The sequence below is a fragment of the Drosophila hydei genome, unplaced genomic scaffold (assembly GCF_003285905.1).
Source record: "Drosophila hydei strain 15085-1641.00,03,60 unplaced genomic scaffold, DhydRS2 tig00008119-arrow-pilon, whole genome shotgun sequence".
In the NCBI taxonomy this organism is placed as follows: domain Eukaryota; kingdom Metazoa; phylum Arthropoda; class Insecta; order Diptera; family Drosophilidae; genus Drosophila; species Drosophila hydei.
The window spans coordinates 613,402-635,755 of NW_022045830.1; the positions used below are offsets into that span (position 1 = coordinate 613,402).

At 44.4% G+C, this 22,354-nt stretch overlaps 5 protein-coding genes across 5 annotated transcripts in view; 2 read left to right on the forward strand and 3 right to left on the reverse strand.

The window, feature by feature from the left end:
* Positions 1-2,917, reverse strand: part of LOC111592932 (patj homolog) — a 31,022-nt gene extending 28,105 nt beyond the window's left edge. The window contains exon 1 of the mRNA XM_023305390.2: positions 32-2,917. Coding sequence (XP_023161158.2) covers positions 72-2,777 — 2,706 coding nt within the window. The 5' untranslated portion in view covers positions 2,778-2,917 and the 3' untranslated portion in view covers positions 32-71. The remainder of the gene's footprint in view (positions 1-31) is intronic.
* A 5,319-nt stretch (positions 2,918-8,236) lies between these two features.
* Positions 8,237-10,341, forward strand: LOC111592926 (protein hemingway). The gene is made up of 4 exons (XM_023305383.2): positions 8,237-8,564; positions 8,658-9,847; positions 9,902-10,061; positions 10,128-10,341. Exons 1-4 carry the CDS (start codon positions 8,391-8,393, stop codon positions 10,263-10,265), a joined length of 1,662 nt encoding a protein of 553 aa, XP_023161151.2. The 5' UTR covers positions 8,237-8,390; the 3' UTR covers positions 10,266-10,341.
* Positions 10,342-10,392: 51 nt separating this feature from the next.
* Positions 10,393-12,160, reverse strand: LOC111592928 (Werner Syndrome-like exonuclease). The gene is made up of 6 exons (XM_023305386.2): positions 11,922-12,160; positions 11,761-11,859; positions 11,494-11,699; positions 11,204-11,431; positions 10,749-10,992; positions 10,393-10,685 (listed from the first exon to the last, which is right to left on the reverse strand). The coding sequence occupies exons 1-6, from the start codon at positions 11,979-11,981 to the stop codon at positions 10,530-10,532; spliced, it is 993 nt and encodes a 330-aa protein (XP_023161154.2). The 5' UTR covers positions 11,982-12,160; the 3' UTR covers positions 10,393-10,529.
* A 142-nt stretch (positions 12,161-12,302) lies between these two features.
* LOC111592927 (nucleoporin Nup43) lies at positions 12,303-13,634 on the forward strand. Its single transcript, XM_023305384.2, has 2 exons — positions 12,303-12,739; positions 12,804-13,634. The coding sequence occupies exons 1-2, from the start codon at positions 12,472-12,474 to the stop codon at positions 13,595-13,597; spliced, it is 1,062 nt and encodes a 353-aa protein (XP_023161152.2). The 5' UTR covers positions 12,303-12,471; the 3' UTR covers positions 13,598-13,634.
* Positions 13,635-15,395: 1,761 nt separating this feature from the next.
* On the reverse strand, positions 15,396-19,555 carry LOC111592930 (protein glass). The gene is made up of 5 exons (XM_023305389.2): positions 19,377-19,555; positions 18,028-18,152; positions 17,553-17,683; positions 15,980-17,457; positions 15,396-15,862 (listed from the first exon to the last, which is right to left on the reverse strand). The coding sequence occupies exons 2-5, from the start codon at positions 18,071-18,073 to the stop codon at positions 15,736-15,738; spliced, it is 1,782 nt and encodes a 593-aa protein (XP_023161157.1). The 5' UTR covers positions 18,074-18,152; positions 19,377-19,555; the 3' UTR covers positions 15,396-15,735.
* Positions 19,556-22,354: the final 2,799 nt, after the last annotated feature.

A 22,354-nucleotide genomic window follows, 5' to 3' on the forward strand; every position in this document is an offset into this window, starting at 1 on the left:
TACTTGATTTATAGAGGGCTTTAATACTCACGCATCACGAGCTGCTGCTGCGCTGGTGCTTCCGCCTGGCACTATGTGCTGCTCGCCGAGTCGGCGAGCGGCGAGGCAATGTTGCTGTTGCTGTTGCTGTCCGAGGTGGAGAGGGGCCGGCAGATGCCGAGGCGCGTGCGGCCTGGCGGCATGGCCTTGAGTATGGCCACCGCCTCGTCCAGCTCGAGGCCTTGGAGCGAGTGCTCGCCGACGCTGATTAGACGATCGCCCGGATAGATCTCGTTGGTTGCCTCCGCAGCACCACCGCGTATTAGGCCACGTATCACAATCACACTGCCCTCCGCGTCGAGCGGATCCTGATAGTCGAGTATGGAGAAACCGAAGCCCTGCTCTGACTTTTCAATATGCACCACAGTCACCTCGCTGCTCCACAGCGCCAGGCCGGACATGTTGTCCAGCGACTTGGAGCGCTGAACTGTGGCGCCGGCTGCAGCGGTTGCAGCGCCCGCTGCTGCAGCTGATTCCGTCAGCGTTGCCGTGCTCGACGTGTAGAGGGAGCTCTCCGACTGCGCCTTGCTCAGCAAATTCTGCAGACTCTGATGGCCGCCGGGCAGCAGGCTGCGCGTCTCGAAGGCCTCCGCATTCTGGGAGGTGTTGATAATTGAGGGCGCGCGTGTGCCGCGCGCACAGACCAGCTTCACGCTGGCCGGCAGCTCCTTGAGTATCTTGACCACATCGATGTGACGCAGGCCCTGCAGCTTGTGCTCGTTGACCTGGAGCAGCTCGTCGCCCGGCCGCAGAATGCCCTGTTTGCCGACGGGACCGTCTTCGAGTATCGAGCGTATGTAATGATGCGGACGCTTCTCAATGCCGCACTCGACGTCGACGGTGCCCTCGAGGCTGATCCCTAGACCTGAAAGTTTATTTATTTCGGCAACTAAAATTTCACTTTCGGGAAACTCACTTTTCCAGGCCACCCGCAGCGAGCCGGCGCTGGGGCTGGCCAATTTGACGGGCGTGGCCGTGTCAGCGCACTTAAACGCCGGCACATCCGGCTCATTGGTGGGCGTCTTGCCATGCTCCGGCTCGGCGACGGCTGCAGCTGCAGCTGCAATCGACTCAGTCTCTGACTTTGACTTTGGCTGCGGCTTCAATTCCGGCTTCGGCTGCGGCTCCGGCTCCGGCTCCGGCTCCGGCTCTGGACACTGCTCATCGGTGTCATTGCCGCTGTCATGATCATGGCCATGGCCATGCCCAAGTCCATGACCCATGCCATTGCCATTGCCATTGGTCAGAGGCGGCGCACTATGATCGCTGCGGTCGAGCATGTGCGACATATTCGAGTCGACGGTGTCCCGCGAGGGCAGCTCGGGAAAATCCGGCAGCAGGTGGCCGTCCCCGGCATCGGTAACAATGGAGTCCGCATCGGCGGACTTTGGCGGCAGCCAGCTGAGCGTCGCTATGGACGGCGAGGCGGGCATGGACAGCTGCGACTGGGCATCGCCATCGTTGGCATTGGCGCTGCTGCCGCCCACTTTCATCTCGGTGAGGGCCACCTGCAGATGCTCAAACTTGCGGCCGCGCAGGAAACGCTCCAGCGTCAGATGCACCTCGATGTCCGTGTTGCGCAGCAGCTCCACGGCCTGATGATTGGTGACGCCGGCCAAAGTGCGGCCATCGACGGCCACGATCCGATCGTTGATCTGAATTTGGCGGCTCATCTCGGCGGCGCTGCCCTCAATGATGCTCTTCACAAAGATGCCCGACAGATCCTCCTCCTCGCAGACGTAGCCGGCCACGGTAATGCCCAGGCCGTACACGTTCTTGTGCAGCTCCACGACGTACGTTTCCGTTTCGGGTGAGTCGACGTACGTCGAGGGCGACTCGGAGTCCACGGAGCAGCAGTCGCCGTCGTTTGCCAACTTTTTGCCGGCTATCACATGCTGCTTTCGTTCCCCAACTTGCTCATCCTGATCATCGTCGTCATCATCCACGTCGTCGACGTCGTCCTCCTCCTCCTGATTTTGCCAGCGCTGACCCAATGGCAACTGCAGCGACTGTCGCGCCGTGAGCAGCGCTGTCGTCGGAGGCGGCGACAGTATTGAGTAGGGCACAATATCGAGGTCCTGCAGGCAGGAGCTGCTGCTGCTGGCCAGATTGGCGGGTATCGGTGGCAGCGGCAGATCGGCTAGCTCTGTATCGGGCGCTGGGTCAAGAGCGGCCAAGGGCATGGTCTGGGGCAGAGCCAGTGGCAGTGGCAGAGTTAGGGGCATGGGCAGGGGCAGGGGCAGGGACAGGGGCAGTGACACATTGCCCTGGTCAGCTGTATCGCCAGCTGGGGCGCCAGTGACCAGGCCAACCAGACTGCCCACATCCAAGGGTGTCGTCGCCGTGGCCAAGCTCGGATTCTGAAAGAGATGCCGCGACAGTTCTTCCGGGTCGGAGAGGAGCTTAGTTGGTATAATGGGCGCATGACTGGCCAGCGTATGATAGTCGATGGCCGTCGGCTCCACCGGCCGTGCCACAATCAGACGCACCTGAGCTCCGGTCTGACGAAGAACTGTGGCCACTTGCTCCGAGCTGAAGCCGCGCAGATTTACATCGCCAATCTGGAGCAGATGATCGCCCAGCTGCAGGCGCTGATCCCGCTCGGCCACGCCCCCCGGCGTCAGCGCCTTGATGACAACGCCCGTGCTGCGACCGCCCACCAGAATGAAGCCCAAGCCATTGCCATCGTTGATCAAATCTATAACCTCCACCTGCGACCATTCGGTGCTCAATACCATCTCGCTGCTGCTCCAATTGCTGCTGTACGTGTGGTTCGCTTGACTGTGGTGCGGCGGCTCAAGCTGGCTGCTAACATGACCGCTGGTGGTGCTGTTGGCAAACTGCTGCTGCTGCTGTTGTTGTTGTTGTTGCTGTTGTTGTCTGTTTGTGCTTTTATCTCTTTCACTTGTATTTATTTGAGCTTGCTGTCTCTGTCGCAGTTATTGTTATTGCATTTCGTATTATTCACCTTTGCCACATTTGAATAACGATTATGGCCCGGCCGGGTAACGGCTCCTGGCACCGCCGACGCCACGAACATTTAACGACAACAGCCGCACGCACCGCCACCTGTCCGCAATTATTCAGAGAGAGACAGATAGAGAGAGGGAGGGAGAGAGCGAAAGTTGATTGCGTATACGCAGCGTCTGCCCTTACGTCACGTGGCAGCAGCTGGACTTGCTTTTTTTTATTTATATTATATTTAGTTTATTTTTCATTTGTTGGGCAACCGCGCGCCTTTTTTAATGGCACCTTTTTTGCACGATTTCGTAATTTACATGCACACACACGCACGCCCGCACACACACCCAGCCACACACGCAAGCAAATGGTTTTTGCCTCGCGTTCACGTGCCACGCATGCCAGACATTCAGTAACAGCACCACCCACGCCGCCCGCGCGACGGCAATTAATTTGGAAAATGAGCAAAACCTTTCACTGCACTCGACTAGTTTGCCGAGCCTAATGCGAACAACTCTGTAGCACAATGTGCCGCGGAGACGCGCGCCAGAAGCAAATTGCAGCTAACGATAACTCGAATAAGCAGTCAATAAAAGGTCGTCTATGTGTGTGTGTGTGTGTGTGTGTGTGTATTTGTTGCCTGCTTTTGAGGCAGCATCACGACTTTGCTGTGGTTTTTCTTGCTAATGCTGCGACACGTCTAGAGATGAGCTGATAATTTAAAAAGTTCTTTAACAGTTAGATAAATAAACAGGTACATACAGGTATAAATATATGCATACATACATACTCTCACTGATCAGCCTAGCAAATATTTATACTCAAATGCAGCTGGCCTCCAGGCAAATGAAAACAATTTGTTTTACAACTTCTTTTGCTTGTTTGAATTGTAATTTTTTATTAATAAAGTTAACTTTTTGCACTGAATGACATGCAGTGCGGGAAAATGGGAAATTGGGAAAATGAAGCCAGCGAATTTTTATGAACGTTCGATGATAAAAACTTGTTTATGACAACACTGTATGCAGTGCAAGCAAAAAAAGAGCAAATTGTGCGCTTTTTTTATTTGGCATCAATAAATAAAAAATTATTTCCAGCTCAATTTTATCATTAATAAACTGAACTTATATTTTTTGTTATTATTTAAGAATTTTAAAATATTTTCAATAATTTTAACTGAATTCTAAAATAATAAAAAAATAAATAAAAAATAAATTTATGATTCTCGCTCATGAAGTGAAGGCGTATATTAGCTTAGCGCAATGTTGGACGAAAAACTAAAGCTGAAATTTATTAAGATTGTCCACATATATAGAGGGGCGTGGCTAAGCGTTAAATACTTTATCTGATATAATATTAAAGTTTTTATTTAAGCTGCTTCAAGTTTAAATTTTCAAGTTAAGCAAATTAAGCCTTTAATATAGAGTTGATATACCTGCGCCCATTAAGGCGTGGCAAATTGGAATTAAACTATATCTTACAAAGCTCCCAAAATTTGATTAACTTGCTAACTTAACTTACTAAAGATTCTCTCTTGAGACATAGCAAAAGTTATTGAACTATTTATGAACCTTGAATGAGCATTATTTATATATTATATATTATATATTATATATTATATATTATATATTATATATTATATATTATATATTATATATTATATATTATATATTATATATTATATATTATATATTATATATTATATATTATATATTATATATTATATATTATATATTATATATTATATATTATATATTATATAATATATATTATATATTATATATTATATAATATATATTATTGTTTAACAATTACCTAATAACATTGACTACAAAGTCAGCATTATTCTCTACCATTTCTAAGATTCTTCTATATATTTCTATATTAATTAATGAACTTCTTTACGCCTGCAAATTCTTAGCATTTGCTGCGCTTAGATAACTGAAACTCTCAAATAAATATTGAATTCAACGTAAACGAAATAGAAAACGAATCATTTACAATGAATCCAGCCATACTTTGCACACTTTTTGGCGCTTGGTCGGGCTCATCTCTATGGGCAGCTAATGAGGTGCAGCTGGACGGTGGCGCGATGCCATCATTTTTGGTTTTTATGCTGCGCTGCACCGTTTGGCCATCGAGTGCAGCTGTCAATTCAGCGCTGATTGACTTTACGTTCAACAAAGCACGGATTGGTGCCCGGCGCACGGGGCGTATGATTAACGCGCGCGCACGCTTTTGGTCATTTGTTTGCAGACCTGCTGGCCCCGCTGCCCGGCACTGTGCTTCATTTAACTTGGCTGCGGTTGACGAGCACGCAACTGCGAGGGCCAGCCGGCTGTAAGGGGGCGACAAGCACCATGGCCAGGACGATGGCGTGGACTATGCCATCCCAGACCAGTACACAAAAAGTAGGCCAAGCGCGTTTGAAGTTTACAATGCGTCTGCAAGTGTGTGTGTGTGTGTGTGTGTGTATGTGTTGCAGGGGGATTTGTTGCGTGTGTGTGTGTTGTTGGGGGGCTACTATTTTTATATGTCACAACTTAAGGCTTGCTCCAGCTGCGGCTCCAACTGGTGCTGTGCCAGTTCCAACATTTCAGGTTTTCATTCTCATTCTCATTTTCATTTTCATTTTCATTTTATTGCCGCTGGCCACTGTTGCTTCTAACGCACTTCAAAACGCTGACCCACTAAGCATTATTAGCCGGCGCAGCGTTTTGGCCCGCTCAAGTCAAGTGTCAAAAATCGATAAATGGCGCAAAATATAAAAAGAAAGTGTGCACGATATACATATATAAACATATATAAGCTATTAGGGCGTGGAGGCGGGCAAGATGAAGCCACGGCTTGGCGTGTTTACTCCTTTGCTACTTTGTTGCCTACGCCTACATTAGCGGCCACGCCCACGCCTACGCCTAATGCTTAATGAATTTGACTTTCGACTGCTTATGCCATAGTTGTTTATCGTTCTAGCTGCTGCCGTTGTTGTTGTTGTTGTTGTTGTTGTTCTTGACTTGTTTTTGCCGCAGACTGAACAGGCTCCAGCCGCCTGACTGTTGCTGCGCGGTTGTGGCTTCGCCTTTTGACCTACCTAAGAGCGAGCAAGAGTCGGCGACAAGTCGGCGATAGCGACGGCTTTTAGCCAAATTGCGCGAGCATTGCCTGCAGTTAGCCCCACACAGAAAAGAAAGCAGCTCAACTTGTGAACTTGCTAACCAAAAGTCATGCCACGCAATTACTTAGCAGAGCCAGCCCGATGCCAGGCAATGCCAAGCCAAGACATGGCAAGCCGAACCGTCCTAGAATAATGTCGCGAACAACGCGGCGTATGAGCAATGCCGCAGTTGGTTAAAGCCACGCACACAGCGCGTAACGTGGTTTTTCTATTGATTTAACAAGCTGATGCAGCCAAACAAAGCACGCTAACCACAGCAATCGCTGCCAATCTCTGAGCTGTCCATGTCCATATCTGCAAGTCTGTGTGTGCGCGTAGGTGTGTGTGTGTGTGTGCGTTGGTGCTAACTCAATTTGCAGAGCACTCGCAGCTGTTGCATATTATTAATTAATTTTAAGGGCCGGCTGCGTACATTTGGCCAAACAATATGATTGCACTGGCTCGCTGGCTTTTGGCCACATTTTCATTTTGCGCTCATTCACTCACTTCATAAACACATTGCTCTGGGCCAGCATGGCGGCTGGCTCCACTACGTTTTATTTGCTCAGTTTCTGTGCACTTTATATTCCCCTCAATTGTAATTATATGCTACTTTTTTTTTCTTTCTTTTTATCAGTTTACGCGCGCATTTTCCGGCTCGACAACACGCCCGCACGCGACTAAGCAACTTGGTCAAATGTATTGCCCGCTGGCCAGATTGCCTCTGCTATGCTATGCTATGTCGTGCTCTCCGCTCGCACGTGGCGTCTTGACAGGGTGTTTAGATGCGAATTGCTCTCTCTGTCTCTCTTTCCTGTGCTCTCTGCTGCGGCGCACAGCTGCGCCTGGCTCTCTCGGCTGTTCGGCGCTCGGCACTCGGCCAGTATTTACATATGAAGTTGACGCGCGGCGGCAGCTGGCGGCGCCTGAAGTTGCCGCCGTATAGCATTCATTCAACTTTCCGATTGTGGGAGAGTGCGTAAGAAAGCTTTTGGATACAGTGGCGCCGTTTGTGGTGCTTTCCAAGGGGTCGATTCTCAACTTATGTAGTAAAACACAAATGTTGCTAGCGAATGGTAAACAAATACTTTGAGTTGCATCTGCTCTCTTCTGACGTTCGATCAAGACATGCAAACAAAAGAAATTGTGATCCTTTAGTGTAAAGGAGACAACAATTTAACTTATATGATGCGTACAGCCAAAGCTGTTATCTTTGTTATGCATGTGCGAGCGAGACAAGCAGTTATGCAAGTAGGACCAGAAGTGTGTAAGCGAGACAATGAATACTAATTCTTGTTATGATCTCAGCGCACAAGTGTGAAGTAAACACGAAGATTACAGAATGTTAAGAAAATGTCATTGACTGTATGTATGTATGTTAAATTTGCATATGTGTGAATGCTGAAAACAGTTTTGGCACTTGTTAGACTCCGTCCGGGAGAAGTAAAGGAGTAAGCAGGACAGATAATTTATGCTACAAAATGGCTTTTATATACATATATATTTATACATGCAAACATATGAGCTAGAAATTTAATTTCTGAGATATTTATTATGACTGCTTGAATTCATGTAAATAGACTTCTCTCACCAGGTGGACAACAAGTGAATGCCTTTGGCAGGGAGGCTACGTCAATCAACAAACTTCGTGCGCCTGCTCTGTTGTCCACGGCAACGTTCATGGCCGCAAGGGCTACGACATCCTAATAAACAGGCAAAGTTCCACCTGCCAAGGAGTCGTAGACGGTTGGCAGCACCTCGTAAAGACACTCGAAAGTTACGGTGCAGGTGTTAAAGAACTATGAGCCAAGACACTGCGACGGGCGTGAGGAAAATAACTAGCGAAAAAAAATAATAGGAAGGAACGTATTATTCGCAACTATCGTTACAAAGCACCCGTCTCAGCTGCCTCTTGACCAAAAGCGAAAAGCTGTGGGCGAAATGGGTTCAGTGCACCTATTGGCCAACCCGTCGTCGGTGTCCCACATCTCAGTGAAGTGTCGAAAACGTAGCGAGAAATCAAATTCAGTGAACCCAGTAATCGGTGAACGAAGTGTCCTGTTTAGAGGATGACTTCATGAAAATTTTCAGTAGCTCGCATCTACTCTCAATAATACAACTGGATAAAGACATATATAGTAAATATTCGTTAACTTTATTTTCTAAAAAAAAATAAATAAATCCTGGATCGCATTTGACATACAATAAGCATTGATCAAGCCGGGAAAATCGTTATATGCAACATAACAAAATGACTGAGCCGCCGGTGAACTCTGAAGAGGAATTTTACATGGAGGAGGCCTTCGATGAAGAGGTGGAGGAGGAACAGGACTCTGAGGAGGAGATTGAAGTGAATGAAAGCGACACGCAGAGCGACACGGACGTCGAGGCTGAGTATCTGCGTGGTAATGTAAGTCCAAAAACAACAACGGGTCAGATCCAACTGCAGGAGCTGACCATCAAAGAGTTTAGCCTCAACTATATCAACCAACTGCCCCCACAGCCCCATGCACGCCGTCAACAGATCTATGCCAAGCGCTCTGGCGGCGGCAGCGGCTTCGCCCGCCAAACCAATGTGAAATATGACACATCCTCGTCCGAGGACGAGGGACCCGTGGTCATCACCAAGACGGTGGCCGAAGTGAATTCATCGTCGTTGCAACCGGAGCAGACAGACGATGAATCCATGTCGGTGCGCACATTGATGCCAAAGAGCGGTAAGCAGCAGGACGATGGGCAATCAGAAAGTGATTTAACTGAAGTGGAGTTCGAATTGGACGACGACTTGGGCGCTGAAGAGATGATTTTTTCTGATAATGAATACGATGACGACCTTGCAACCGAGAAATGTAGCGATGACAAGGATGACATTGCAATATCCCAACTGGATGAGGGGGAGGACGAGGGAGATGAGAATGATGAAGATGAGGAGGAGAACAATAATCAAGATGCAAATGATACGCCCAATGTGGACCTCGTCAATGTCGCCGATGGTGACGACAGTGAGATGGACTCCGCACGCAACACAGACGGCGATGACGCAGATGATATGACCGTCCTGCGCAATCTGAACTTCCCAAATATGAAACGCAGTCATCAGTACCATCCAAATTTACCACGGAAACCAATTGTAGATGCTGAGGCACCGTTGGTCCCCAAGCTAGAGAACATCTACGATGATAATGGGGAAGAGGTCTATAAACTGGATGGCGATGAGCCTGCACCAGGTGATCCGCTCAATGTCAAGTTTCTGGAACAGCAAATGACCCAGATGTCGGAGATGATCATGAAGACGTTCCGCCTAAGCGGCGGCTCTGCTGACAGCAGTGCCTTGGAGCAGCTGGCACTGGCCACCAAATTGATGAAGAAACACGGCAAGCCGAAATCGTCCGATGTGGACCTATTGGAAGAGGAATCCGAATCCATCGATACGCCGGACACAGTGTGCTCAGAGAAATTGGGCCGTCGTAATTGCCGCTGTCCCTCAACCAGTGAAATCACTGAGACTGAGGAAGGCAGCGACTTTTTGATGGACGAATGTGGCCAGGGCGATGGCCTATTGCGCTATCCGCGCCAAAAGCAGCCGCACTCGGCTCGCCTACTCAGCTCAACGCCCAGTGGTCTGCGTAGCGAAACCACCGGCTACCGCTTGGACATACGACGCCCTCGCTCTGCCGCCCCTTCGGAGGTCAAGTAAGTACCGAGCCATGCATACTGTGTGAAAACAATCTCAAATGCGCTTTGCAGCTATAAGAATCTGGGACGCAAGAGCTTCAGCTTCACTAATCCCCAGGTGCGCGAAATCGAGCGGCAGAATAACATTTTATTGAAGAAAATGATGAACGTAAAGCCGACAATAAAACCGACTAATAATGCAGCCAAATCCAACACCAATATTCAAGCTAAGGTAGGCCCAAACAGATTACAGATATATATAAGATATAGGCATCTTTAAAACACCTGTTCCATCCAGAATCAAGGGCCGCCTGTAGCACGCAGGTCAAGTGCCGCTGTGAACCGCAAGAAGTATCAAAGGCAGATTGATTTGGACAACGATGTGCTGAAGCGTAAACTGGAAGCCGTTGGCTCACGCCGACCTATATTCAAGTGAACTCATCAGACCGTTGTTATTTCTGCAGATACTAAATATTATAATTTTAGAAATGTTTAAAGCGAATTTACCAAATTAAAATTTAATGCAAGTTAATACCTATTGTAAAAATATATAAAAATGTATGCGTATCAAAGATCGTTACAGTACTTTAAATTTTATAAATCTCTGTTAATGCATATAAGTATAATCTTAATACAATTTGAAATAAAATTTTAAGTATATATTGCCTAGGCCAAAGCCTAGGATTTCTTCATTGCAACTCTAGAGTGTCACCTCGTTGATCTTGGTGAGGAAGGTTTCACCTAACGCTTTGACAGCCTTGAATGCAGTTTCTCCGTTTTGTTGCTTGAACTCGGCCTCGTTCTTCAGTTTTGTCTGCTCGCGCTGCTCTATTTCCCTATAAATAACCTGACCAATCTAGAAAGATTTAGGAATTGGACTATTATTACAAACTTCTTTACTTTTGTCTGTAATACTCACATAAACATCTATGGCCGCGTACATCAGTTGGTTCTCGTCGAGCGGTATTACATGCCATTTGCTCATGCGCACCTTTTTGCTCTTGTCCATTGACTTCCTGGCTATGAAGTTGGCCAGTCGCTCCAGGCTCCACCTGCCGCCTGTCTCGCAGACCTCATTGCACCACACACCCAAATCAACGCATTTCTCGATCAGCGGCTCAGCTGCTACCTCAGGAAAGTCGCGCGCCAACTTGCGGAAATCGCTGAAAGTTTCGATGCCAATTAATATAAAAGATATAGATAAGATTTAAGAGAGCAAAGTATATTAGTTTTATGCATATATATATGCTATAGGCAGAAATAGGATTGTTTGACCATATTAAGACGCAAAGACAAGTTGAGTCAAGTTAAAGAGCCTTAATTGCCTGTTGTCTAGTCTGAGACTCCCGACTTTTCCTATATATGTACACTTACGCCTTTATATTCACGCCATGCAGCCGGACTTTGGGATGATTTATGAGTGCGACCAGCGCAGCTGGGATCTTCTTTAGTTTGCTTAGTTGATACACATAGCAGCAGCGCTCATCAACGCATATTTGTATAACGGATGACTTGCCGGGTCCCGTTTGGAAGGAGAAGGGCCACTCCATGTCAAAGGCCATGGGCACGATTTCTGCGTTGGTCTGCTTATCCACCCACTGCCTGATATACAAAATAATAATCAATATTTAAATACCAATATCTAATTCAGTCTCTATACTTACATGACCTCATCTGCAGAGGCGGCAATCTCTTGGCTTTCGGTGAAATATTTGATGGCACCGCGATACTTGATGAACGGTAACTTCTCTGGGACTTCCATCTCCGGCGAAGGCGTTCCGTCATCAGCCATGGAGCGTGTGCTGCGCGTCACTCGAGTGCTCCTGCGCTTGGGTGGGTTCTCAACCTCGGCGTTTTCTTTGTCTTTGATCTACAGCGCATTATAACATCTTTGTTACAGTAACTAAATATATAGTCAACCACTTACTTACTATTTCTGGAGTATCTAAATTCTTTCGCTTATTAGCAATTGCACTCTGTTCCTTAGCGACTTTCTTTGGCTTCGGCTGTTCTTCCTTAACAGTCTTATTCTTTAACGAAATAAATCATTATTTAGTAGGCTTTCCTTTTTTATGTGTCACTTAATACATACTTCCTCTGGCAGGACATTATTTTTTGATTTTACTGGCATTTTAATTAAATATTTATCCATGCCCTTTGACAATTTTGCTTACTAAAATTTGCCGCCAAAATAGCTGATAGTGTTGGAAAGCGCTTGCAGTAAACATTTCGTCTGCAGAAGCCTAAGCGTTTAGCGATAGTTGAACATCGTTGAACGAGCAGCAAGTTATTTGAACGTATTAATGTACTTAAACTTAGACAGCACAAAAATTGAAAGCATATTGTAAATAATCAAATGGTTTATCAATTGTTTAAAAAAATATTGTAAATATTCAAATTGCTTATCAGTTATCAAAAAATGATTCCACTTGCTGGCTAAACAATCGATGACGAGTAGTAATTGTACTCTATACGATAGTGCTATCGTATTTTAACATCTGTTATGCTCATTTAGAAGCTGTTTAATAACAGCGCGGCTAAATGTTAACGTTATAGAAGCCAAAAACATATGTTTCGGCCCATTGACCGGCATTGCTTTATTTATCTTACTTACAAAAACTTATATTAAAGAGTGCTGCAGGATGTCAGCAACAGTAGGTGCCCATTATATATCGGAGAAAATCTCCAAGGTGCGTTGGCTGCCAGAGAAGCTGACACAAAGCGAGCGATTCGTGACCGGCACCTGGGATATGGAAAACAATTTTGTGCGCGTGTGGCGTCTCCATGTGAACCCCTATGCAGAGAATGTGGAGCACACACCACGCTGCAACGATAAGGTGGCAATTGAGGGCGACGTCACAGGCTTAGAGTTTGTCAACGATGACATTTTTGCAGTGGGATGCTCCGATGGTAAGCGATGGTATAAGAAGAGGTAATGGATTGTGCTACATTTACCATTTGTGTCCACCCGCAGGTCGACTGAGCCTATTTAATGTACATCGAGCCGTCGAGGAGGATCAAATCCGACGAATAGCACACAGCGAACGTCTGCACGAGTTCAAATGCAGTCATGCAAATGCGCCCTGCACGGCAATCAATGTGTACGGCACGGACGTTGCGACCGTTGGCGAGGATGGACGCCTGAATGTGATGAATGCCAACAATTTGAATCAGGTGAAGCGCACAATTGATGCGGACAGCATGAGCCTGTTGACCGTCTCCTACGTCAACCAGCATCAAGTTGTGACGGCCAATCGAATGGGCGTCATTCGCATGTTCGATGTGCGCACAGCGGGCGATGGACAACCAAAAATCTCATTCATGGCCGCCTGCCAGGATACGAAGAGCTCGAATTTTGTCTCTGCCATGATCACGCATCCCATGCAACAGCACATACTCATCTGTGGCAGTGAAGAGGGCTCCATTACTGTCTGGGATTTGCGCCATCTGAACTATCCAGCTTCCTACTTGAGTGCTCATAGTTCGCCCATTACGGACATTGGATTTCATCGCCAAGATCCCTCTAAGCTGTTTACTGCAGCGGAAGCGGGCGAAGTTTGGATGTGGTCAGAGAAGAAGCAGCTCATTGATGCCAGCCAGAATGATAGCAGCAGTGCCTGGCTATCCGGCGACCGATTGCGTGCCATGGTCAATGTCGACGGCGTTCTGACCAACATACGCAAAGCGATCAATTCATTCGATGTCCATGGCTCCAGAATGGTCTGCGGCAGCGACACAGAAGCCGTTTACATTGTTAACGATGTTTAAGCAATGCCCTATTTATATTTCAATTCAAATACATTTCTACTTCTATGATACTTTTCTATACTTAAACAATTAGCTGTGTGTTTTCTAAATGTTAAGTTCAATTTTAGTATTTGTCAGATGTGACTTGGTAAAGTGTACCAAATATTATCCTTCTAATATAGTCGATCCTTGGTTGGATTATGTTACGGATTGCTAGCTTACATTCCTATTCACATACTTAATGTCCCGCTATACTATTTCGGCCTGTAAATTCTTACGGTTCTGAATGAGGAAATCGAATCTTCCACATTATTAGAGCTAGAATCACATTATCTGACAATATGAATTACTGATGAACTGATGAACTAATGACTCATGAGTGATGACTGATGACTGCTGACTGATGACTGATGACTGATGACTGATGACTGATGACTGATGACTGATGGCTGATGACTGATGACTGATGACTGATGACTGATGACTGATGACTGATGACTGATGACTGATGACTGATGACTGATGACTGATGACTGATGACTGATGACTGATGACTGATGACTGATGACTGATGACTGATGACTGATGACTGATGACTGATGACTGATGACTGATGACTGATGACTGATGACTGATGACTGATGACTGATGACAGATGATGAGTGCTGAGTGATGAGTGATGAATGATGACTGATGATGAGTAATGGGTAATGACTGATGAGTGATGAGTGATGACTGAAGAATGATGAGTGATGAGTGATGAACTAATGTCTAATGGATGATGACTGATGACAGATGAATTAATGACTGATGACTAATGGTTAATGACTGATAAGTGATGGCTGATGATTGATAAGTGATGACTGATGATTGATAAGTGATGACTGATGACTACTGATCTTCTTGGACAACTTCAATCAAAAGCTCCGACTTTCAGTTACTACAGCTTTAAAACTTTTAATACTCTTCGATTAAGTTATTAAAATTTCTAATTTTTGAAAGAAATATTCGAATCATAAAATTTTTTTTTAATTTGAAGGACTATATCTTGTAAAGTTGTTTGCTAATCTCACACTGATTTACCATATATGACTTCTTCAAATCGCCATATATTCTATTTTGAGGGCTCATCAATAGAACGTTTGTAAGCTTAGTTTAAATTTAAAATGCGCCTTGCTTAGGTATATACAAATTTTTAGAAGGTATACCCTTTTTAGATACATACGGATCAATAGCATTATGAAAAGTCGCCTGCAAAAATTGATTTATTTTTTTTAAATATATTTTATGCATTTTAATTTCAGTATTCGCAAAATTGGCTTAAATCAAAGCACCTGCCTTACACAATATATGGCTAACAATACAACTACAGTTAAATATACAATGTCTTAAATATATATATATATCTGGGTGCTGTGTCGGAACTACATAAGCGTAGTCAAGAATATGAAGCTACAAAATCATTATTCAATATGAAATTTGAAAAATCAAAACTATGCAAATATATTTAAAAAATTATTTACTGAAAAAATATAAAGAATGAAAATTGTTCTTAAGTGTTGAACTGATTTCTGCAGCGTTAACTTCACATTCAGTGTTACATTGCCTAGGTTTGTGTTTGACTTAAGGTAATATACTAATCGTTGGCTAATTTTGGATAGATTTATGCGTGTTTTTCAACTACCATATACATACACATATATTATTATTATAAACTAATCCATTGATACATTAATATTTATATATATATAAGCTAAGTGAATAATAAATACAAAATGATTTTTCTTTTTAATATTTACACTAAAGCACTTGGGCCTCAATTAAGTTTTTTGTTTGAAATTTCAATTAGACTTTGAGCATTTGCGATTGGAAATATATGTTATGGAATGGATTTAGCTGGTACCGTTTCATCTTCGACTCTAATAGAAACGCTCGAATTTGGGCGGCTTGTTGAGTGCGCAGAAATAATACCCTGAATAGTTTTGTGTGGGTGGAGTATAGTCGCCGATGCTGTAATTCCCATATTCATAGTTTGCCAAATGTGCGTGGGCGTGGGCGTGGTGATGCATGTGTGTGTGTGTGTGAGTGTGCGGGTGTGTGTGCGAGTGCGTGTGCGGAGGGTGATAATGCTGAAAACCGCCTGCACTGCGCGGCTTTTGTCATGTGAGTAGAGCACCGCCAATGCCGCCCGAGCCACCATTGCCACCACCGCCGCCGCCGCTGCTGCCATTCGAGTTGTTGCCATGAACGCGCATGTGCCGATTCAGATTGCCCGATTGCGAGAATCTACAGACACACACACATATATATATATATATATATATATATATATATATATAGAGGAAGTTGGGGTTAGTTATTTGGTTGATTCCAGTTTGGACTTCCAGTGGATGGGCGACTCACCTGAGCAAACACAATTTGCATTGGTAGGGCTTCTCGCCGCTGTGGATGCGCAGATGCTTGGTCAGCGTGGAGCTGTCCGAGAAGGACTTCTTGCAGGATGAGCAGCGATAGGGCCGCTCGCCGGAATGGGTCCGCATGTGCGTGGTTACGCTGGAACTTTGCGAGAAACGTCTATCACAAATGGGACAGCGGAACGGCTTCTGTCCGGTATGTGTGCGTACGTGGGCCGTCAGATTGGCGGCCTGTGAGAAGCTCTTGTTGCAGTCCGGACATCGATACGGCCGCTCGCCGGAATGGGTGCGCAAGTGCGTCTTCAATGTGCTCGGCCTAGCATACGTCTTGCCACACAGGCGGCACAGATTCGGCTTCATATCACCGCCGGCACTGCCCTCGCCATCAGCATCGCCATCCTCGATGCTCTCCTCCTCGTCCTCGAAGGCGGACAGGCCGAGACTCAGCGCTGCAGCCTGATAGCTGGGGCTCTTGTGTGGCGGCGTATAGCTCTGGCCGCCGCCCGTCGCATAGTAGCCCAGCGCAGCGGCTGTGCTGGAGACGGGCGGCGATGGCGTCGACTCTTTGTCGGCCAGCGATGGCAGAGCGTTGAGCGCAGTTGGCGGCGGAGCGCGAAAGTCGGCCGTAAAGGAATAGGTGGCCGAGGCCGGATAGTGCGTGGGACTCAATAGCGGCGGATAGAGCACATTGACAGCCGCCGAGGAGCTATTTGGCGGCGTCCAATTCATTTGGGAGCACGGCATGGGCACGGCACCAGCATCGGCGCCGTAGCCATGATGCATGGTCATGTTCATGCTCACATTGACACTCATACTGGGATACATGGGCGGTGCGCTGGCATTGCTGGCGGCCTCATAGTAGCAGCCGCTGCCCGAGCCCGAGCCAGCGCCTCCGACGAGCGGCCCGTTGCCTAGGCTGCTGCTGTGGCCGTGGAGCGCGTTACCACCGTGCGATGCCTGCTGCAAGTGCTGCGACTGCAGCTGATGGGAATGCGTGGATGACTGTGTGTGCGGCTGCTGCTGCTGCTGTTGCGGCTGATACTGCTGCTGATGGTGATGCTGGCTGCCTGTGGGTGAGATCAGCATCTGGTGCGGATGCACGGTGTATGAGAGCGAGGCCTGGTGCGGATTGCTGGCAAAATTGTAGGACGCGCCGCAGGGCGAGAACGGAAAGAGGCTGGGCAGCGGATCGATGTCCAGCGGCGGTAGGCCAGGAAATGTGGATGCCATCTCGTCGGTGCTCCAGTAGCTGCCGTTGCCGGTCAGCGAGGCGACGCTGTTGTTGTTGTTGTTGTTGCTGTTGTTATTGCTGGCCGGCGGCGTGGTATTGATCTGACTGCTGAGCACACCAATCGTCGGATCAAAGCAGCCTCCGCAATCGAAGTCGCTGCTGGTCAGCGAGGAGATGGGCAGGGCGGTGTTGCCTTGGCAGGATAAGCAGCCGACGCAGGATGCAGCGCACTCTTGCTGCAGATGGCGATAAAATAAAAAACGAAAATTAACTCAAAAAGCTCCTGCAACACCAGTGTCAAGTGATTTTATGGCGAAGCGCGTCAATGTACCTGTGGACTGTCCAGCGCCAGGCCGAATAATGGATTATTGGGCACATAGCCCGTTTCTGGTTCCACAGGACCTCCGTTTGAGACATCGCACGATATGTACATAGCTCCACCCTCTTGATCTTCCAGGGAATCTGCGCAGGAGAGCAAATCAGTTAACTTCATTGGAAAAATGCTTGCAAGCAATGCCCAAACATTTCATACAGTTCACAACTAACTGCGGCCCACTGTGCGCCGCGCTAAACTCCGCCCCTAAACACATTCAAGCACAAATATACATTCATACACACACACACACAGACACAACAGACGCGAGCAAATAAGCACACGCGACGCCATTTGCTTTGCTCTTTGCCTATGTTCTCTGCTCTCTTTCTCTTTCCCTCTCTCTATCAGTCCTCTGTCCTCGCTGCTCTCTTTCTCTCTCACTCTCTAGCTAACTCTGCTCAACTCTGTATTTTGTGTTTTAAAAACTCACCCAGAATTATGTTCAAGAGTTTGGAACCTTTAAATAACAATCCCATGACATGACTCCAGCTGATTTTTGCGTTTTATTTCTCGTTTTTCTACGTTTCATTTTGTCGCATCAATTGCCATTTCCAGCTGCAAAAGGTGAACGCAAATTATTTACTTATTTAATCTGATATCTAGGTTGAGTTTTGTTCAGATATAATATAGAATAAATAATATGATATAAAACAAAAATAATTATGGAGGTAAGTTAACCTGGCTTTTTTGTAAAACATTTCAGTTATAGATATAATAATCAGCTTTATCTATATTTTTTTATATATTTATTTATAGGTATATTTTAGATATTAGATTGAATAAAATTTCAATACTTTTAAAAGCCTAGCTAGACAATAATTAAATTCTAATGAAATTGTCAACACAGAATAAAGCTATATTTTTTCGAAAATTTCGTTGATTCCGAACCGACATACCGAATTGATAAATCATTGTGTCAATTATATTTTCAAAAATTTAAAATTAAAAAAAATAAATAATTGAAAAAGTAAAGTAGGATTCTTGTTTATTAAATCTAGCTGAACTGTTGTTTCTTAGCTCACATAAAGGTTTTGAAAATATACATAAAACATATGTATTCTTCATTTTAGCTATATAAAAGTCAATATATGAAGTATATGTATAAATAACTATATAACATTTTTGTATATATTATTAGAATTTAATTTAATTTAAAAAAAATCTGCTTCAAATTCAAACCTAGTTTTATCCAAAATAAAATATTCAAAACATTGTCGAAAAAGTATAAACAAATATAAAATTCTTATTCAATAATAACTCCTAACTTTCATTGTGGAAGCTTAAATACGTTAACTTCTAAAACTCAGTACACCTAAAGATGTTTAAAATAAAGCTAGTTGAGGCTTAAACGATATAAAATGAGTGGATATATATTCTCAAGGCAAACGAGCCGAAAGAGGCATATATAGATGGCAATGTCTTAGGAATTATATATGAAGGACTATAGATAGATATATTTATTATTTATATAATTTTGTATATATTTATTATAAAAATGTATATAATTCCAACTAGCTTGCTATATTCCAACTAAAGTTTATTTAAACTAAACAATTATAATAAAATATTTTTGAACTTCTTAATTTTTTATATAAATATTATATATTTATAAAAAAAATTATGTATATTTCTTATAAAAATTATTAAATTTTAGTTATTGTATTATTTATTTTTTTAATTTTTTTTTTTTTAATATATCCATCAAGTGTATCCATTTGCATCCCAGTTTGATTTTTAAGCACATTTCATATTTAAAATTTTCCAATTACCAAATCGCACCTTGTTGTTAAGTAAACATGTCTCATGGTCAAGACACAGCACTGAATATAAGATTTAATTTGCAGATCTTTTTCAAATGAAACACAAACTTTATAATTTTTGAATGTGGATTGAAATTCACTCGATTGTTGGACTGTTTCTTGTGTGATTGCAGAAATTGTAGCCTTTGCACTTTCAAGTTAACGGTTCGGGGGGCGGGCTAGTATCGACTAGCGACTAACGACGACGAGCATAAGAAGGCGACTAATTGTCAGTTTCGGTTCGAAGTCTCTCGGCCGATATTGGCGACGATACCGTCAGAGGCGTCAGCGTCAAAGCGACAACCACAGAAAAAAAATGCTCACTTAATTACAAACAAGCGACAAAAGGGCGCAAAAGACAACGTCAAACCATACACACACACACGCACACACACTCAGAGCAGCTACAGTGACACAAAGTGCCCAACTACTTGGCATACAATCACATGTGTGAGAGACCCTTACAGCAGCGTCTTGTTGCTGTTGCTGTTGTAGACACCCCCCTCACAGCAGCAACCACCACAACCAGCAGCAGCACAGACTGTACAACAGTCAGGCAGGCTGGCTAGCTGGCAGGCAGACAGTCAGTCAGTCAGTCAGTTAGCCAACCAATGACGTTGACGTCTTGCAACCCCCTTGCTCCATTCAGCAACGCTCATTCATACGTAGCAGCAGCAGCAGTGGCAGCAACAGCAACAGCAGCAGCAGCAGCAGCAGTTTTTCAGTAGTTTTTATTTGTCACCCAATATCTTTACAGTTGGACACCAGATACAAGCGAGCCGGTTGCAGCCAGAGCCCAGTGTCTGGGGGCAGAGCGACCATTGATCGTCTGCTGCTTCCTTCGTTCCATTCTTTGTGGTTAAACATGTTTGCCTTTGCCACTGTGACAGTTCATCAAACAGTCTGTCCCGCTCGCACGCACACACTGCTGCTCGCTCGCTCACACTTCAGCCGGGCCAGCAACCCTCTCTCTGGGCTGTGTATCTGGTGTCTTTCTCATTTCTAGCGACCAATGACAATTGTATCTGTGCTTGGGGCGCTCGGCTCGTCTAAAATCCATCGATCGTTGCTCTTTCGCATAGTTACAATCAACCCGACAATTGTGAATTATTTATTGTCATTCGATATTTCGCTTTGTGGTTGTGTTTTCATTACAGAAAACTAATAATAAAAAAAATTATGAAACATTTCACAGCGAGTCGTTGTCATCGCTCGAACCTGGCCTAGGCTTAGCAACAGAATCTTTTGCATTAACTACAGCTTTCCATTTCCCCAATTAACTTCAAATTGGCCTACAAAAGTGAGTCGAAACGACTGCCTAATGCTCGTTCGTAGCTCAAGAGCAGGCAAATCTATCAATTTCTTGTCTACGAGTTCAAATTATCTCTTCATGCAGTAGCTAAACACCCAAACTTTTGTGATGTCAAATTTACGATATTGCAAGGGTCGTGTGAAACGACTGAGCTATACTCGTTCATAGTTCAGTTAGAGCTGGAAAGTAGCTAAAGACAAACATTTTCTGAGTGTTTCCATTGATCCTTAGAGATGTTTGGCATACATATTCATTAAATATCGTAAGATTTACGATATTCAAATATGTTGATCGATATTTACCTAATTTTATCTAATATCTTCATTCTATGTGTTAACATATTTATTCTCTTTATTCAATAACTAAGCCAATTTAGGATTTACGATATTCACAGGGCTCATAAGACACGACTGTGGCTCGTCTTGTTCATAGTTATCTAAAAGCTAGACACAGTTCTAAGAGTTAAAAATTTCTTATAAATTCTTAGAGCAGCTCGCTTCATATCTTCATCAAAAATCTGATCACTAAATATCATAAAATTTATTGTCTTTAAAAGAGCCAAGTGATTGATTAATTTATGAAAAAGTTACATCTGTTAACTTCTTTCAATATATTATGCAATATATGAATCTCTTACAATATTTTATTATTTAATATTAGCTCATATGAAAGATTTACGATATTCAAATAGTTTATCAAGAAATAAATTTTACTTAAATTTTGAATCATTTTTGAAAAGAATATAAATAATTATATGATATATATATATATATATATATATATATATATATATATATATATATATATATATATATATATATATATATTCATTAAATATCAAGCAGCTAGCCAATATACTCGTTTTTCACTGCAGTAAACGTTCATAAAACAGAATTTGCGAATTACTTAAATCAGTTAAGTGTAAAGGCTTTCAGTGATTGCTGGCTATGGGCTATGTGTGTAGCTACATCATATCATTTTACCATATTGGTGGGAATTTTTAAGGTCTACAGCAACGTCGTGTGTGTTAAAAGATGATCAATGTCTGAGCGAATCCTGTTTTTCAGTTTTCACTTGGCAGAGGATATTATTTTGTCATTGAATATGCAACGGATAGCAAGAGTTCAGATCAGATCTATCTGTTTCTATGCATATAATGATAGCAGGTGACCACGTCTTATAGCTATTATACAAAATCGTATAAGCAATTAAGTTATCATGGCTAACTGTAACTGCAGCTCAACTGAACGACATTGAAAGCTTTGAAGAGTATTCAAAGTGCGGCATGCGGAAATGCCTGTTCCTTGCTCTTATACTTGGCTACAAGTGCGATCGGTTTCAACTTGTCCAGGACCTGACCTGAGTCGAGCTTGAGCTCTCGCTGTGAGCCATGTTTTGCTGCCGATTGTCAGAACGCATTAGGCTCAGGAGTACGAGCCTGGTAGCTGACTGTCGGACGGCTGGCTGACTGGCTAACCGGCTAACTGGCTAACTGGGTATCAATAACAATTTTGGCTTGTTTACGATGATTAGAAATGATCGCTTAGGTTTTGCAAGTGTGCTCAGGTGTCAGCTGTGCATACCTGCTCGCGCCCGCCCCTCAGCGGCATTCAACTGTGTTGCTTAGACGCTTAATTAACCACAAA